The sequence below is a fragment of the Pocillopora verrucosa genome, chromosome 8, assembly GCF_036669915.1.
Source record: "Pocillopora verrucosa isolate sample1 chromosome 8, ASM3666991v2, whole genome shotgun sequence".
Classification (NCBI taxonomy): domain Eukaryota; kingdom Metazoa; phylum Cnidaria; class Anthozoa; order Scleractinia; family Pocilloporidae; genus Pocillopora; species Pocillopora verrucosa.
This window is the reverse complement of record NC_089319.1, coordinates 4,250,956-4,269,623: the sequence shown is the minus strand read 5'-3', so window position 1 is coordinate 4,269,623 and position 18,668 is coordinate 4,250,956. Positions and strand designations below refer to the sequence as shown.

The window sequence follows — 18,668 nt, the reverse complement described above, 5'->3', positions numbered from 1 at the left end:
AACCTTTATCATACTATTATTATACTATTATTTTAATGATTATTTCATTATTATTATAATTATTATTATTATTATTATTAATACTGTTTCACCATCCCAACCACCACCATCTTAACATTCCCTTAGGGAAAACTAAATTGAATTTTAATTTCTTCCAAATTAATCTTTTTAATGAGAACTAAAAGTATTTCAAATATTTGTCAGGTTAGTTTTACCCTACAGACCCTAGCAACCTTAAATGTTTAATCCCAAAAGCACACTTCTTTACACTTAACATCATAGCTGAACACACTGAACATATTCACTTCAGAAATTAATTCAAACTGAGCTTCCTCTTCACCTTTCCTTCCCTGCCCTTCCTCCATACGTTCTTTTCCATGACCAGTAGTGGGTATTACAGTGAGGGGTGAAGTACCTAAGAGCAAAAAGTTCAGGAAGAGATTAGCATTCACAGCCTCTCTTCAGAAGTACTGTTTGTTGTTTCCCATAAGTTGCATTCTTTAAAATAGTACTTACATCACATTATTGCATTGAGATAGTTCTTCAAAGTTTTGTCAAATAATAAAATGTTATTACTGTTCACAAGAACTTTCCATAATAACTTAATACATCTTTTAATTTTGTTTTTACCTTTCATTTTCCCTGTCTCAGCAATTTTCATCTTCTGTTTCCATTTTTTCAGCTCTTCTTGTTTTTGTGGACTTTCACTGGTTGAACTTTCGGAGTGGAATTTAGAAGATAAAGCACCTATAATCAGATTTAAAATAAAACAAAAATTAATAATGAGGCAATCATTCAATAATGACATTTAAAGCCATAAAACACACCTCAAATAGTTTTTTATAAAAATCCCAGACACAAATACGGGTAACTTTTTTTTTGATAGCCCCTCCAACAAAAATCTTGCCAATTTTTATTTTAGCTTGTTTTATTTTATTACTTTTATATTTGAAGAAAAGACAAATACAACCAGACAGAAAGGAAAATAAAAGAAATTTCTTGAAAACAAATAAATTCTGGAAGTAGATTGTCATGGCTTACATAGTCAGCATGAGCTTATTCATGAGACAATTAGTTCTATCTTGATCAAAACCTGGACCCCTCTCTACATGAGTGTTAACCCTATGATGCAACATATTGAATGAGTGATGCATTGTGTTTTTAATCATTTCAAAACATTTTTCCTGAAATTTCACTTGACCTCTCAGTGTATCCTTCCCAAGAAAGTACAGTTTGTATGCAATGTACTCTTCTATGTCCATTGTTGTTTTCAGCTTCAGTTCTGCCAGGTTAAGTTCCTTCAAGATCTTTTCAGTCACAAAACAATCTTGAACCATCTTATCCAAAAGGCCGCGCGAGTAATCTTCCCACAATTCCTCCAAGCTCTTAAGAGAATCGCACTTCACTGTTATCACCAAACTTCCCACAGAAACACCTGTAATGAGTACCTTCATTTCTTGCAAGTATTTCTGAAACTCACTATGTTCATCCCTGCTCTGTGGCGGTGTAGTACGAAGGTAATTCATAGCAATTAAGCACATGACTTTCTCTTTAAGCGGTTGGAGATCCTCTAACTCTGCATCAGATTGTCTTTTTCTCTTTGTGTCTGAAGCTGTGGATGCCTTCTGATATCCTGCTGGCTCCATCGCTGAAACTGAAGCTGTACTATAAGTGTCATGATCTGCAAGTTTCACGTGTTCTGCGTCGACCTTGATATTTAATTTTTCATCTGTTGATTTGGAGCAAAGTGCCTTAGTTAAAATTGTACTTCAAATCCACTTGAAACTATTAATATCACACTTAACTTCAAAGATATTGGATGATAGTCTGCTTGCAGGTCCTCATTATTAGAGGGCTGCTACACCAGTTTTCCTTTGCCCAAAATCTGAAATTGCACTGCAACCTCACAATTGAATAGTACCCAGTACACAAAAAATTTTTGTAACATGACGAATTTCATAAATGTATCTGCAATGATGGAAGAAAGTGAGAAAGAGGTAATAGTGACTGAGAGGGAACTATTACTGCTGGTTTATCCATATCAAAATATTTAAAGAAATAAATCATGCAATATAGCGGCACTATCTACATGTACCTACATTTAGTCTTTTACATAAGGTTTTATATTTCCACGCACAGAAGGTTAAAGCAACATCCCCTGCACCTAAAATTTAAGCAAAGATAAAATCACTGAACATACCATTCTCCACTACTTTCTCAATCAGCCCTTTAAACCTCTCACATTCTGTTTTCCAAGAGTAAACTTTCCTATAGTTCTCCCGAAGCTTCACAGCATTGGCTTCTCTCTCTTCTGCGCTTTCTTCGTACATCTCTTTGATCCTTCGTGCCCATTCATCTTTATCTTCATCTGATGCAACAATGAATTTTTTTCCACCTTCTACTTTTTGCAAAGCCTCAGCTATGCCAGATTCACCAGAGATAAGTACAGGAACACCAGCAGAAATGGCTTCGAGACCAACTAACCCAAATCCTTCAGTACGTGAAGGAAGAGCAACCAGGTCTGATTGGCGAAACATTCCTTTCAGTTCATCCGGTTCAGTGCAATAACCACGAATGGTTATCTGCTTGCGTTTGATGCATGTCTTCTGGAGAAACCACTGCTCTATGTTTCGGTGTTCACCAGGAGATGAGCCAACAAATGTGAGCTCAAATTCCTCTCCAAGGGAACCTATGGCATTTGCTACTATATCATAACCCTTTAACGTAAGGTCTTCAACGGTTGCTCGGCCGAACATGAAGACGTTGAATTTCTTCATCAGCATGTAAGACTTACTTAATTCTATCGATTCGTTGCAAAACCTTTTTATAATTCCAGGGGTGATGATCTCCACTTTCACATTTGGTAAACTTCTGCTGTACTTCTGTTGTAGACGTGAGCCGACAGCGACAATTGCATCCGCTGCTTTACACAACTCAATTTCCAGCTTGTGCTTCTCTTCGTTCTCCTCAATCGTATCTGTAACAATCGTGGCAGTACTTTCTTTGAACTTTCCAAGGTCCTCGCAGAAGACGTGGACAAACTGAATCCATTTACATCTTGTAGCTCGTACAATGAAGCATGCTGGAGTTCCAAGTTTTCTGCTATGACCAATCACAATATGCGGATTCGGAAGCTCTGGAGGTGGAGCTTTCAACAAATCTAGGGGATCTCGTGATCCAGCAACAGTCTGAGCGGTGATTAGATTCACTCCATGTTATTCAGCATCTTCTCTGTCCTGATCATCGCTTCTCGAGACATAGCAGTGGATATTCATGCTACCAGTCGTTGTCTCTGCCAAATTAATAGCTAATTCGCGATTGAAAGTTGATATTCCACCTTTCGAAGATTTCCACTCGTCACAGAGAAACATGGCATCAATAAGCCTCTGTTCTTTTTTCTCCTCTTCGCTACTGGCAGCAGTAGATGCGCTTGAACACGCCATTGTCACTATTGCTCTAATTTATTCCAGGAATCGATAAGTTTCACCCCACTAAATATCACAATCAAAGTAAATTCGTAAAGAACATACACGTTTGACTCCATCTAGCACAGGATAGAACGTCCATGGCTAAATTCAGTGAGTGCTAAGATATCAAGGAAGTTGAGCCCATAGATCAGCGTTAGCTCTTCAGCGGCTCGAGATAATTTCATGTATAGGGCCGCTCATGTCACTTTCTATTCATGTGGGGAATCATGCGACTGAAATAAATGAAAATCTTACACAAGAACCATTAGAGAAGAAAACAATCACCAAATTATGAGAGGCCGCTAAGCATACTTATCTGTGTACAAAAAGCAAAAACCTAAGAGTTTCATGGCAAAGCGCTCGCTCCGCACGTATGACCTCGAGCCAAATACATACACACACACACACACACACGCACACACACGCACACACACGCACGCGCACACGCACGCACACGCACACGCACGCACGCGCGTACGCACACGCACGCACACACGCACGCATACACACATACATACATGCATACATACATACTTTATTTGGTATAGTAGGTTAAATTGAAGGCAGCTGGAGGCTGATGTGGACCTACCGTCTACGGAATTTAGCTAGGAATCTAAGTGTACTATTATTAAATCGGATCAAAGCTACACACTAAAAGTATTTAAAATCTTAATTCTTAAATTAAAGGCCTACGGACTAAACTACGAACTGTTCAGCTAAAACTATCTAGGTGTACTGTTATAAAATTTGTTCAAAATAACAATGCTGAAGATATTTAAAATCGTGATTCTTATGGGATTAAAATTACAATACTAAAATTATTTAAAATCTTGATTCTTGTGGGATACCATACTTGTTTCTTTGAGAAAGCTAAGATCATTAATAATTTTTTTATGCCGACGTTCTTTTAGAAGGTTCTTAAAGTTCCTGAGGGAGTGGGAATGTTTGAGAGAGGTAGGTGTAAGTTGTCAAGCTAGTGGGCCTCTGTATCTTAAGGAATTCCTGCCAATGTCCAAGTTTTATCTGGGTGTAACGAAGTGATTACTATTTCCGAGGTTATAGTGTGGATTGGCAATACTAAAGAGGTTTGCTATTTTATCTGGGGTAATGTTCCTATTTACTTTGTACATTAAGATGAGAAGCTTCTTTTTATATTGGTTTGATAACGGCTCCCATCCAGTACTTTCTAGGGCATCTTGATCTGATATGTCCCGTGGCAATCTGTATATGGTTTTAGCTGTTCATCAAAGGCGGTGTGCTGGTGCCCCAGACTAAGCTACAATAGGTGATAGTAGGGACAATGCTGCTGAAGTAAATTGTTTCTAGTTCACTCTTTGGTAAATGTTTAAATCTTTTAAGTTGCCTCACTTTCTTTCCAAAGGATTTACAGAGGTGCTCTGAGTGGCTGTTCCAGGAGAGCTGGGGATCAGTAATGACCCTCAGACATCTTGTTTCGTGAACAACATTCAGTATCTTATCTCCCAGTTTAAGGGGTCTTAGTGGGCCGTAGAAAGCTCTGTGTGATATGATCATGGCCTCGGACTTCCCAGCGTGATTAGTTAGTTTGTTGTTTCTGCACCAGTGTGAAATCTCTGAAAGGGCTCTGTTTAAACCATCGACTACTTTATCTACATCGTTACCAATGAAATGCAGCGTCTACCACTCCCACTCCCACTCGATCAATCAATAAATACATAATACGAAAAAAGAGATGACGAGAACAAATAATTTTTCACATTTGTAAAGAAAGCTAGTCTGGGACACAAATTTTTCTGAACAACTCCCATTTTATTATTATTGCCTTGTCATAGGCTTTCTTCTTCTTCGTCTTTCAGTTTTAAAATTTGTTTTTTCACCTGTCAGATACGTCATCATTAGTACTGCACCTCTCCTAGGAAAAAATTCTGAATCCATTTCCTGTAAAACGTGCTGATTTGAGCACGGAAACCAAGAACGTACGAGTTTCATGGGAAACGAATATGGCGAAATACAAAAAGAAAATGTTGAAAACAAAGACTTCCACACGATTGTAAAGATACCTCTCTAAGGCACAAGGGTTCTGAACAACGCCCATTTTACTACCAAGGCAGTCTAGGCACGATGCCGTGGAACGGATCCCTCTCCAAAGAAGGAGTTACTTTTCGAAATCTTTACTACTTACTTTAACGCTTTAACGCTTTAGCAAATCCTTTCAGCAGAGTTTCTGTCCTCCCTCCTTCACTTTAATGTAATACAACTATTGGATGTGTGATGTGGTGTAAAATTCTGCTCGTACCAAAGTTTTATCCTGATTGGCTTTCTGTGATGCCTCCGGGGTCCGTGCGTCATTCGTCCATTCAATTTTCATTTAAAATCAAAAATTGAAAATCGATGTCAATTTTTGATTTTCGTCACTTTTTATCATAAAAAAACGAAAGTGCCAAATCAAAAATTTTTACTTTTTTTCCTTTTGGTTGAGTACTGTATTTTTACTTTAATCCTGTCAACAATAAAGAGAAAAATGAAAGTGAGCGGCAATTTTGCTTTTCCGACAATGTTGCAGTCTGTGGCATGGCTTAGTTTTTCTGTTTTCGGCGAAAGTCTGAAAATTGAAAATTGCAATCAATTTTCAAGTTTTGTTTTTCGGCCAAAACATTCAAAATCGTCGACAGAACTATCCAAGAGGAAGGGGGAAGGGTCCATTCGCACGATAACTTTTGCCCCCAGCGCCCTCTCCCTATGGCCAGGTCCGTTTCCTTGCTTAAGGGGTTTGCGAAGGAAGTGAGAGTTTAACTGTCTCCGCTGTTATTCACGACTTTTTGGAGCGCCTTCCCCAGTTCTGTCCATTACAGCGAGCAGCCAGACTTTGGACGTTAGCTAAGAAGTTAAAAAGATCTTAAACTTCGTATTGGACCATATTGGAGCGGGTGATGTAGCCACATCGACTTTTCAGACGCCATACTGTAAAACATGGTTGGAATAAATGTGAGAGAGAGGGAGGGGGTAAGTTTCTGAAACCACCCAGTCGACATAACTGTGATCTTTTTACCTGGTGGCGCTTTAAACCCAATAAGAGGTCAGTGCAAATTCTTACGGATTGATGTGAATGATTCATTTCAGGACTAGATGTCAAGATGACATTTGCTGAGTTATTAGAAGCCCTTTTTCCTTTACTTCAAAGAAAGTAATAAGAGTCAAATGTATTAATTTTTAGTCATAGACGAGAATGAGGAACATAAGATAGCTGTTTTATGGGTAGCACAATTAATCGCACCTTATGTCGATAAAGTGACTGTTAATGGAGAAACATAGCGTTCATTGAAACTTTTCTTTTACCAGATGTAAAAATACACGTTTTGTAGTTGTAATTCCAAGTTTTGTTAATTTTTTGTAGATGGCATAAGTACAGACCATCTTGAAATCGCACGGTTGAAGGGTAAAGACACAAGGCTAGATACATTGTCTATGGACGATCATGTTGAAATCGCTTGGTTGATTGGTATGCTTAAGTTTAGGAAATTAGCTGGACGATAAGGATTGTCGGATAAAGACTTAGAATGTATTGCTCGTGATGTACAGTTTCTAGAAGATAATATGGATAAATAAATAAAAGTTGTATCACCAAAAACACTGTGTCGTTTTTCTGTGTCAATCATGAGGAGTGTAAGACGGTCAGTGATTAAAAGAAGAAAACGCAATCAACGTGGGGGTGCTTCTGTGAGGAGGGTTAAGAGAATTCTTCGTTGAGGCCCCTCTCTTACAGATAAATTAGCTTACGCAGCAAGTATGTTGTTATCGGGTCCTGCACCAGGTTTTGGAATACTTGGTAAACTTCTGGGAAAACAGGCTTTCAAAGGCATGATAGATAATGTCAAGCATTATAAAAAGGGTCGGCGATGAAAAAAAATCATTAGTTTATCATGCCTACCTCGTGGAGTCAATGTCTATGCTACTTACATTATCGAGTGGTGTCGTGGCTTTGTGATCGCATCACACGTATCGTCTACGAAGAGGATGAGCCGCATAAAATCCCTTACGAATGGGTTCCCGAAGACATGGAAGATGAGGTGTTTAAGTTTGTCGCGAAACCACACCTACATCGACTACACGACCGTATCTTTCATTTGGTGACGTTTATGAGATACTATGATGCGAAGTATACATATAAGACGTGGATTCACTTGTATACGCAGTACCTTCATAAGTACTGGGACACTTACCATTATTTCAAACTTTGGTGTCATTTATCATGGTTAAGAAAATTGAAAAAGGTATCAAGGATGAAAAAATGAAAACAAAAGAGAGAATCACAGGAGTTGTATGACGAACCTGGTGTCGTCGGTAGTTTGGGTGGTGTAGCACCGTATACCAAAGCTCAAAGGATCTCTATCGCTCAAGGTAAAAAAGAATTATAGGAAAAATTGGCGTACACGCTTCACAAACCCAGACGTCGACGAGGAGAATTTTTACCTGTCGTGGTGTTCGACATTGATCAACAATGGGTAGCAGATTTGATTAAAGTACAGACCCTATCCAAACAGAACAAGGGATACCGATGCATATTTTTTTACCATACGTACTGATATGTCAAAATACCACCTCAGACTTCTAGTATTACTCCTATCCAAGTGTACTCCTATCCAAGTGTACGATCAGATCTCATCGATCTTTCGAGAAGTTTTGCCCAACTGGATTTGGGTTTCAAAACCACAGAAAATGCCAATCTCACAGCACGCGCAAACAATGTGGGTGTGATGACTTCACCAGCCAACAATATTGCACACACCCTCTTTAAGCAAATCAATTTCAGAGCCAATGGCACCCTACTCACCGAACAAGTGGACATGTACCATCTTAAAGCTTTCATACAGACGATCCTTAATTATGACAGGAATGATGGAGAGACGATACTCGAACCAGCTGGATGGCGGAACGAAATTGATTCTCCTGTAACCTACACCGCTGCAAATGTCAAGATGGATGATGCCGCGTATACAGCTCTTTCTACAAATCATCAAGACAGCATCAAGAAACAGAGAGCAGATGCAAGAGATTACTATACAGGAGGAAAGAGGAGAATCTTGAGAATGAAACCGTTTAAGGACGCGTTTCACCAAGGAAAATGGATCGTCCCCAAAACTCTTTTGGAATTGGAATTTTATCTGAATCCAGCAGCTTTGTTCATGAATGGAGAAGCCGATCCACCTGATGAGGTAGTCCGAGTCAACCCAGAGGATATTAAACTTACCTTCTTTCTCTGTCTGGTGTCCCTAAACCCAACCGTCTACATGAGCATGATGAGTATGATGACCAAAACCCCAGCCAAGTATCCCATGATCCGTACCGAGATGAGACAGTTTCCCCTAAACAATGGGGCCATTTCCAAAGAAATCAACAACCCATTCAATGGAAAGGTGCCCCAAAGGGTCATCATTGGTATTCTGAAAACTTCTGCATTCAATGGTCAATACAACGAAGACCCCTTGGCCTTTGGAAAATTTGGGGTGGAATACATCAAACAAATTGTGAATGGAGAAGAATACCCCTACGAGACTTTGGAACTCAACACGGCTAATGGTCAAAAAGACTTGGTGGGTTATCACCGATTAATGGATGCTACTGGCTGTCTGTACAGAAATGCAGGAAACATGGTGCGATTCAAAGACTGGAGTCATGGAAAAAATTGCACGCTGTTTGCGTTTTCCAATGTGGCCAATGGAAGACACGATGACCCGGTTCTTCTACCTAAAAATGAAGGCTTCATCAACATTCACATTAAATGTGCAGGGCAAGCAATTCAGAAAACAGTGATTGTGTACGCTGAATATGAAAGCATTATTGAAATTGATGGTATTAAAGGAGCTACCACCATGGAAGTGCATTAGTGATGGAGTTTGTGTGGCTTACTACGAATCAACTCAACGCTTTAGCGGATAGCGATCCAGAACTCCGCAAGTACTTTGTGAGTGCTTTAGCCTGTGACGAACTACCTGAGTCGCCTGAACGTGTGAAACCGAGAGCTTACATTGTCAATACCCACACTACAGACAAACCTGGGGAACACTGGATAGCTGTGTGGACCGAACACGATAGCTGTAAAATTTTAGATAGTTATGGTTTAGATTTAACCCCCTATGAATTTCTGACCATATATTCATTGTATGGTTAAACCGATGGCGATACGTGCGTAAAAATACTCGAGCATTACAATCTGTGAAACCCGCAAGTTGTGGAAATTATGTCATCATTTATTTAATGTGTAAAGCAAGACGTAAGAGTATGGATGAGTTTTTTTTCCATGTTTTCTAAAAAGGATTATGTAGGCAACGATGGTAAAGTAGGCGACATGTTAGAAGACATCATTCAATCGTTAATAAAATAAAAGGAATGAAATAAAATCGTGTCATTTTTGTGTAACTCGCTTTTAGCAATCATGTTCAAGTGTGTGGAACCAGGATTTTCTTTCAAATTCCCTTCCAATATTTTGATTGTGGGCCCTACAAGTTGTGGAAAAACCACCTTTCTCCATCACTTGCTTTTAGAAAATTTAGACCTCTTTGACGAAAGACCGCCCCGCGTGCGTTACTGTTATGGATCCTGGCAAAATAAGTTTGACGACATGCAACGCTGTGGCATAGAATCTTTTAAAGGAGTGCCTTCCCACGACGATTTAACAACATGGTTAGGAGATAAACGAGGGGGTATTCTTGTCTTGGATGATCTCATGTCGGAGGGAGGAGATGACAGAGAAATACTTAATCTTTTTACTCAATATTCTCACCACATGAATGTCACCGTGTGTTATATCTGCCAAGATATGTTCCCTCAAGGAAAATATGCTAAGACCATCTCTAGGAATACGCAATACATTATTGCCTTTAAAAATCCTAGACATAAAGTAGCGTTGCGCACCTTACTGCTACAGATATACCCGACCAAGTGGCTACCTGTCATGGATATATATAATGCATGTACGGACAGACCCTATGGTTATTTGTTATTAAACGTACACCCTGCAAGTAGAGATTCTACGAGACTTTTAAGTCACTTGTTACGACACGAAGGGTGTGTATGCTGTTATAGAGAGAAATAAATAAGAAAGATGCCTGGTTATAAGCGCAGCATGCCTACAACCCGAAGGAGAAGAAGAGTGAAAAGAAGACTAGCCAAAAGAGGACAAAAAGGAGGTATCCTATCATCAGCGGCACTCATTCCAGCCCTCATTCCTGGAGGTAAAGCATTAGGTTTAAGTGCCCTTGGAGGAGCTGCATCGTTTGGGGCTAAAAAAGGCTTAGAAGCTCTTACAAAGAAAAAGCGATGATTAATAGTTTCGAGAGAAATGTGGATTTTTTAAAATCTATTTTACAAGAGAAAAATAGAAAGCGTCGTATGGAAAAATTACTTCACGCTAGTAAAGATCAAATCAATGCCGTCAGTGAATTCACGTTGAACGTGTTGAAGAAAAAGATACCTTTATCACCGCCCACCGTTGCCAAACTCAAGAAATATAGAGTGATGTTGAGAGAGTTGGGTAAACGGAGGAACTCTTTAAAAAAGTGGCGTCAATTACTTGTGAATCAAACAGGCGGTAGCTTTTGGAGTGGTATGAACGACGCGTTCTGTCAGTGCTTCAAGAGATCATGACTGTCGCTGTACAAGAGGGTATAAACGAAATGGACACGGATATAAAGTTTGATTTGCAATTCAATTCAACAACGACGACAGTGACTATAAGGATTCAACCGAGTGTAGACTCACAATAGCTCAACTGTTTCGGTGGTTGCGTTTACTTGTGGTGGAGCCCTTGTGGCGATTATGGAGACGTTCTTAATGGTGAAACCTGATTAGTTTCGAGCTTTGATAGATTATTACAAGGGAAAAATTACCGAAAGTACTCTTCTGGACAAAGCCGCACGCGTGGCCGCCGAAGCAAAACTGTTATTAGAAGATACATCTACTCCTGCTGCTTTAAAAGAACCTGTGGTAAAAGAATTGTTAATGCAAGAGCGCAAGCTTACTGACAAATTGAGACAGATTCCTACCGCCGGTGGTGTAGAACCTCCACCTCGAGACGATGAGGGTAATATCATGGAGGGGTTCCAGGAGGGATTGTTAAAAGAACTCATTAAATCCATAAAAAGGAGGGGATAAGCCGCCGTACCTCAGATGACACCTAAGAGGGAACCTGTCACACCTGCGAGGATCAAGAACGAACCCGTCACGGCTGCGAAAGCGGGATTGTCCAAGATTCCTTTTCTCACAGCTCCATCCCAAAAGATACAAAAAACGAAACGAAAACTTCCAATTCCCACACCGCAAAAGCATCGCACGGAGTTGGAACGACTCAAAGAATTTGGCAACTGGGAACCTTGGGAAAAGAGAGGTTACGACCCGTATCAAGCGTTTGAAGATGACGAAACCCCAAAGTCGAGGAAAGGCAAAGGGAGGGGCAAGAACCGTCCAAGCTAAGCCTAAAAGGAAACGACAGAGTGGAGGAAAATTTGATATTCAGAAATGGATTTCAAAGTTAGGTGTTGAGTTTCATTGGCCTGGATACCAGTATATGGGTCCAGGTACAAAATTAGCTAAGCGATTAAAACGTGGTGATCCAGGAATTAATCGCCTTGATATATTAGCCAAACAGCACGATATTGATTACAGTAAAGCTAAATCACTCGCTGACAAACATATTGCAGATCGTAAGATGGTAGCTGGATTCGATAAGTTTTAGGCAAGAAGAGTTTAACCGAGCAAATTGTCAAGCGAATCATGAAAGCTAAACTTAAAACAAAATTGTAATACCTCTACAATGATGAAATAAAACTTGTGAAAATGCAACAAAGTGTGTGTCTCCGGTTCATTTGTAGTTGTGTCGTTATCGAGAGCACATCATGTCAGGTAATACTTTCTACTTGACGTTACCCAGTAACGATGGGAGTCTGAAATATTTTTCAGACAACAAAAACAATTCTTAGAAAAATCGATTAGACAAACGCACCGATTTAGAAAGACAGTGGGAAATGGGATTGAGTAGTATTTCGCTTCCACACGATTTTAAGGTGTCCAGTTACCTCAAAGGATTAAAAGACGATGATATCTTGCTAACCACAGGACGAATTAAAATAGCCATTGGGGATATACAACATAAAGTGACTTACAATGTCATGTACGGAGACATCAAACAACATCGTATCGAGACAGTTCACGATTTACTCAAATCCTTGTTTGATGAAGAACGTTTAAAATGTATTATGAATATGGGCTCGGCGTTTGGGAGTCATTTTTCTTCAGGACACAGCGCACAATTTGAAGTGATTACAGATGAAGATAAAGTAACGATTACTGTGACAGCAGACAAGGTAAAATCGACTGATATAACTCATCAAGAAGTTCGTGACGGTCTCTATTTTGAGTTACCTCGAGACATGTGTGAGTTGTTAGGTTGGACGAAAAAAAAAACAGTGCGTTATCGTCATATTTTTAGTGGTCCTATTGAAGAGAATTGTAATGTATCACGACCGGCACATAATCTCACAGTGACTAAACGTGGTACGGTGTGGAGTTATGATAGGAGGCTTACCACATCCAGTTTGGCGTATTACAGGTATGAGATCCCATGGAAAGACCGATTTGCGGTGAAACATCATAGATTTCTTCTTAGCGATCCGAACTGGACCTTAACAATACTAAGGGAAGTGAAGTACCTACTTAAACTTACCTTACCCACGGACCTTGTATATGCATTCCTCGCTTTGTGCTCCAGTACGTATGGGAGATCAGACGACTGATCTTACACGTCAAATACACTACCAACCAATCTTGGAAGGAAACTATTATTACGAGCCCAACCAGATTCATTACATCAAGTTACGCAAAAATCACATCGATGTGGTGGAAACACAGATAAGTGAGTCGGAAAATAATAATTTGGCTCAGTTTACAGACGGCGCTTCTATCGTCACACTTCATTTTAGACGCATACGTTAACTCATGGATGCCGCCGCCCTGGAAAAGAACAGAGGAGGAAAATGTCCATTCCAGCCACTTACTTGCAAATGTCCTTCACGTCACGAGTGGCAAGACAACATTGAAAAGGAACTACAAGATATGATTTGCAGGGTAGATCACAGAACAGCCTTTCTTAGAAAATGGATAGATAATATCACAGAGAGTATGAAACGCTTGTAAGGATGACACAGACACGTGATTTAAATTGTAACAATTTAACTTGTTTTACTTAAAAATAATAAAAAGGAAACAAAACGCTAAAGTCTCTTGGCTTGAATGTCTCTCATATAAGTGTTTCAATTTTTAAGAGAGTGTCTCTGTAAGAGCGGTCCGGTCGATTTTGCTTGAGACACGGATTTCGCTCGTTTCTCGTGTGTTGTAAGACATTCATGTACCTATACTAAAACCACAATCAGTTTGATCGGATCTCTTTATTTTTCAGAGTTTTACGGAAATTAAATTTCACTCGAGCGAAGGCTAGTCGTGACACTTTTCAAGACTTTAATTTCATACAACTTTGGAGGACAATTACAGCCATGTATATTAACTCTATCTTATCTATCGAGGCGACTTTCGTAAACACCACGTGTCAATCAAGGAAACAGGGAGACTTGAATGACACCTTATCGGTTCGCCTAAATCACACACGCCAAAACCGATCAAATTCAAGGTAAATTTACAAGCGACTAAATACAGGAATGGCTCCGACCTGTGATTGGATGATAAAAATAGTAAAAGTTAATAAGTTATATCTTAACTCGTTAACTGCGTGTCTCGAAGCGGAACAATGAAATACCAATGTAAAAACACCGATGTGTCAAACAAGAAATGGCTACTTACATAACGAAGAGAAGGCAGAGTCTATCTTGTTTAGCGAGGTCGTTCAGTGATATTCCGGCGATGAAAAAGTCATCCGCTGAGAAGTTCCGCTGACAAAACTCATTTAGTCAGTTTAAGCGGACGACCAGAGACTGGAGCCATTCGTGTATTTCACCGCAGACAGGAATGGCTCCAACTCATGCGTACATTAATTTTTTTTCGCCCTGGCTATATAATTTATACACTGAGATAAAAACTGAAAGAGCGATTTCTTAGGTTCTTCTTATGTTGTAATCTACAGTGCTTGCAAATGAAGCCCTCTTTTATTACTACAGGGCCATGTAGTTTCCAAGTTTTAAAATAATGCAGCAACTGCATGTCACGTTTGGAAAATCACGCAATGTTGCGTGACGCTGCGACCAATGTCTTTACTTTACAGCATGCTCTGCTGGAGAAATAAGGCTTGGCCGCAATCGAGGGAGTTTTTTTTTCGTGGAAAACTGATTTTCTAGGCTATTGTTCACATGAAGGAGAAATCCATTCATCGGGCTCTTCATCTTTTTTTGCACAACACCTAAAGGAAGAAAGTCGCGGATTAATTTTGCTTGGTAATTTCTAACAACTCCACTAGACCTAAAAACAAACCAAACCAAAAAAACGTCTTACCAGTCAAGCCAGTTGCAGTAGCTCTCGCACTGAATCATGTCGAAGTACCTTGACTGTTTGCAATGATGGTACAACCAATCTTCAAAAAGTTTTCGGCCATAACAAGAAAGCGTAAAATGATTTTATAAAACTTGTTCTAAAATTAATGAAGGCTGTTCATCACATGACGCTGTATTGGAACGTGTATATCTCGTTTGCTATTGTATCACACTACTGTTTTAGACAAGGTATTTATACCACTTAAATTTAAGAAAGAATGAGTAGAACATAAACCACATTTTCTGTAAAGTACACGAGCCATCCTAACCTAATTTGCCAACTACTTTCCAGGCATCGTCTGTAAAAAATCGCTTCAATTTTTCAAATTTGAAAATTTTTTAGCTAAAACCGTGGCTCCCAAAAATATTTCTCACCTCGCCTAAAAAAATTTTCAGAAGAAATTTTCAAATTTTTCACAGCTTTGCCTATTCCTGCTCGTAGGTCCAGCCAAGCCCTTATGGTCATTGGCCCACGCAATGGCCGCTAACAATGGCTTATAAATATAGGCGTTTGGTGTTGACTTGTAAAACTCCCTGAAGAAGTTTACGACAGTTAGACGAAACGCGTCAGAGAATAAAGAATTTTTACAACTACTGTTCGCACAGCGCTACTCACTAGTTTAGTTTTAAATTTTTAAAATTTTTTTTTTTTTTTAAATTGTCTAAAAATTATATAAAAATTATTGAAAAAAAATTAATAAACAGTCGGAGCTATTCCTGTCAGCGGTGAAATACAGGAATGGCTCCAGTCTCTGATCGTCCGCCTGAACTGACTAAATGAGTTTAGTCAGCAGATGACTTTTTCATCACTGGAATATCGCTGAACGACCTCGCTGAAAAAGAAAGGCTGCCTTCCCTTCGCTACGTAAGTAACCATTTCTTGTTTGACACATCGGTATTTTCACTCGCATTGATAGTTCATTGTTCCGCTTCGAGACACGCGGTAAACAATACTCACGAGCAAGGAGTTAAGATGTAACTTATTAACTTTTACTATTTTTATCATCCAATCACAGGTCGGAGCCATTCCTCTATTTAGTCGCTTGTGGTAAATTTTTGAAAAAGTGAGGCGTTCTTAACTGATCTAACTAGCATAGCTAGGAAGTAGGTGCCATAGAAAAAGTAACTACAGAAAAAAACTTTGCGGCCCGACCTTTACGAGAACTTTATAATTCCGTGAACTTACCTAATTTCGGCAATCTCCGAGTTTGGCCGCCATTTTGAGGGAATTGTCAACATGAAGCGTAACCGATATAAATCAAGCAGATAGATCTAAAACCGTCAGAAATACATACGAAAGCAATTGAAATGAACTTTACTTTCAATTCAAGCGGCAAAATTTGAAATTGTTCGTTAAACTTACAATCCCCATGCGACCATTTCTTTCAACAATTCAAACACTTCTAGTGTTCAAATTTCCCTCGTCGATTCCACCGCAAGAAATAACCTGTGCCACCCAAGCTTCGACTCAAATGTGAAGTACGAATCAAGTAACATAACCGCTTCATCTTCGCGGCAATATCACGCTGGTATTTTGATTTTCCGATCGACAAGAACGGTGATCAGGAATCTATCGGTTTGTTTACCTCATAAAGGTGACCGCTGACCAGCCGGTAAGTGAAAACAGCAGAGCGCGGGGTGGAGTGGGTGGCGGGCTTATCGTCATAAGATATTCGAATACATGCTCAAAAAGCTCTAGGACTATCAGTCTAAACAGTGGTACAGGCAACTTTTATTTTATTCTCATAACTTTCTCCTTTAAATTAGAACTGGTATTAATCAATAGAGTTATCAATATATTTTTAACCGGGTACCCATATAACCTTTTTGCTTGTCATCAGTGTTATAAAATAAGGTGTCTTTTCCACCAGAACCTTTTATTTATGCCCCATTGCACGGAATGAACACTATACTTAGAATGTTTGCTCTAAGTAATTTTTTCTGTTCCCAAGAATGTATGCAAAGTGATAGAGATTTGATTCATTCCGCTGACACGTTCTTTTAAGTTATGGCGCGTGCAGGTTTTTTCTATCAAAAGTCGCGCATGCAACACACCGGAATTGAAAATTCGTCGTAAAATCGCAAGAACCTTAGAATGAGTGTTGGCTGCTTTGACTTCTGGCGAGATTAAGTGGATTGTTCAAAGGACCCCCTGAGATTTTTTTTCAGGACTATAACTGAGATTTGTTAATAACTATGATAATCGTCATCATTAGCGGACGGTGCTTTTTTGCTCATTGTTGTCATCATTATCGTTATCACGCCGGAAGTATAAAGCCGGCATGTCGCCTTACCTAGCTACACAGAAAATTGTTCTCTCTTTTGCTTCCCTTGGATCCTGGAAACTGTTACTATTAAGACGATCAACAAGAAAGCCTTTATAATTATTGAAACTTTTGATGAACAGAATGTGAGAAAAAATCGGTGGAGAGAGTTTTTCGGGTATCTTATAATCTGAACGACAGTTTTAAATAAAACAAATAACACTTAATTCAATTTGCCTTAGTTGTCTCGTGTTTAAAAGTGGCGTTTCTGGGGACCGTAGATTCTTCTCTTCTCTTCTTGTCTCAGCCAATACTCACTATCATCAACTTTTTTCTTGTGCTTCTTACGGCATGAGACACAGTGGGCTGAGGTAAGCGATTGCAAATTTCTCAGTTAAAGTAAAGCCCAGTAGCATCCATCAGGAATAAAAAACCGACATGCCCTGTTTACTTTTATTATTCTAAATCAAATAAGGGGTGTTTTAGTCTGCAAATTTAATCATACTGGTTAATGAGAATCATACAAACCGAGGAAAACTGACCGCAAATAATTGTGAACCGTACGCATGAGTAAGTATTTTGCGTTGTCAGGTGATTTGATCTTCTACAAAAACATTATTGATTATCGATCGAGCAACATTGTACATATTTCCATCTGTAATTAAAAGCACTTACACATAGATCTATTTTTTTCAACGTGATATGTACTTAAGTACCCTTCATCTAATAAAGAATTTCTTCTCTTTTCGAGCAGATATGTTACGTGACAAAAATAGATAACAGAAAATGTTACTGAAGACTACCTGATTCAACTGGAATAATAACTCCAAAAAGCTTTTGAATGTCCTGAGACATATGCAAGGTAATTATATCTCTGCCTTGGATACGCTTCCTGACACCATCATGATCAGGATACTGACATGTTACCTTTGCACTTCTCCAAAACTTCCCTAGAGTGTGGCGATTCCTATAGCAAATCCAAATTTTTTTGTTTATACTCCTGAGCGAGGTTATTGCCAAGATTAGCTCATTTTCACGTAAAAACCTCTTTAGACAGGTGGCAGCTTATCAAATGATGTTTTACTTCGTCATTGCATTCAGACAGTCGTACCAAACCACTTAAGCCACACGATGAACCAAAGTTTTTTCCATCTTTGCTATTCAAAAAGGAGTCCTGAGACATAATGAACGTCTCGCTAATGAACGACTTCTTCCTGTACTTGTAATTGTTTCCAACGCGATACAAGTTCAGGAGTCTAAAGGAACTCACTATAACTTTGTATATTCGATACGATTTCAATTTCCACGTCAAAGGAGAAGCCTATTGTAATTCGTGAGTGGTCAGTGGTTACGCTCGTGAGGTAAAGAATGGGTTTGTGACTTTCTCACTCAATTGAAAGACTCGCGTCACTCTCATGAAATGGTTG

At 39.2% G+C, this 18,668-nt stretch overlaps 3 protein-coding genes across 6 annotated transcripts in view; 2 read left to right on the top strand and 1 right to left on the bottom strand.

The window, feature by feature from the left end:
* The window catches only part of LOC131788627 (uncharacterized), a 76,706-nt gene that overhangs the window by 9,555 nt on the left and 48,483 nt on the right, over window positions 1-18,668 (bottom strand). The gene's annotated exons all lie outside the window — the stretch shown is intronic.
* LOC136282800 (uncharacterized protein F54H12.2-like) lies at window positions 7,367-9,331 on the top strand. The gene is made up of 2 exons (XM_066170724.1): window positions 7,367-7,513; window positions 8,051-9,331. The coding sequence occupies exons 1-2, from the start codon at window positions 7,367-7,369 to the stop codon at window positions 9,329-9,331; spliced, it is 1,428 nt and encodes a 475-aa protein (XP_066026821.1).
* LOC136282799 (uncharacterized) lies at window positions 10,066-10,539 on the top strand. Its single transcript, XM_066170723.1, has one exon. It carries the CDS (start codon window positions 10,066-10,068, stop codon window positions 10,537-10,539), a length of 474 nt encoding a protein of 157 aa, XP_066026820.1.

Bases quoted from the DNA above. Each gene is read 5' to 3' on its own strand.
- LOC136282799 (XM_066170723.1), top strand. From the start codon at position 10,066: ATGCAACGCTGTGGCATAGAATCTTTTAAAGGAGTGCCTTCCCACGAC.
- LOC136282800 (XM_066170724.1), top strand. From the start codon at position 7,367: ATGCCTACCTCGTGGAGTCAATGTCTATGCTACTTACATTATCGAGTG. The intron at 7,514-8,050 runs GTGTTTAAGTTT...ATACCACCTCAG, and splicing joins CCGAAGACATGGAAGATGAG to ACTTCTAGTATTACTCCTAT.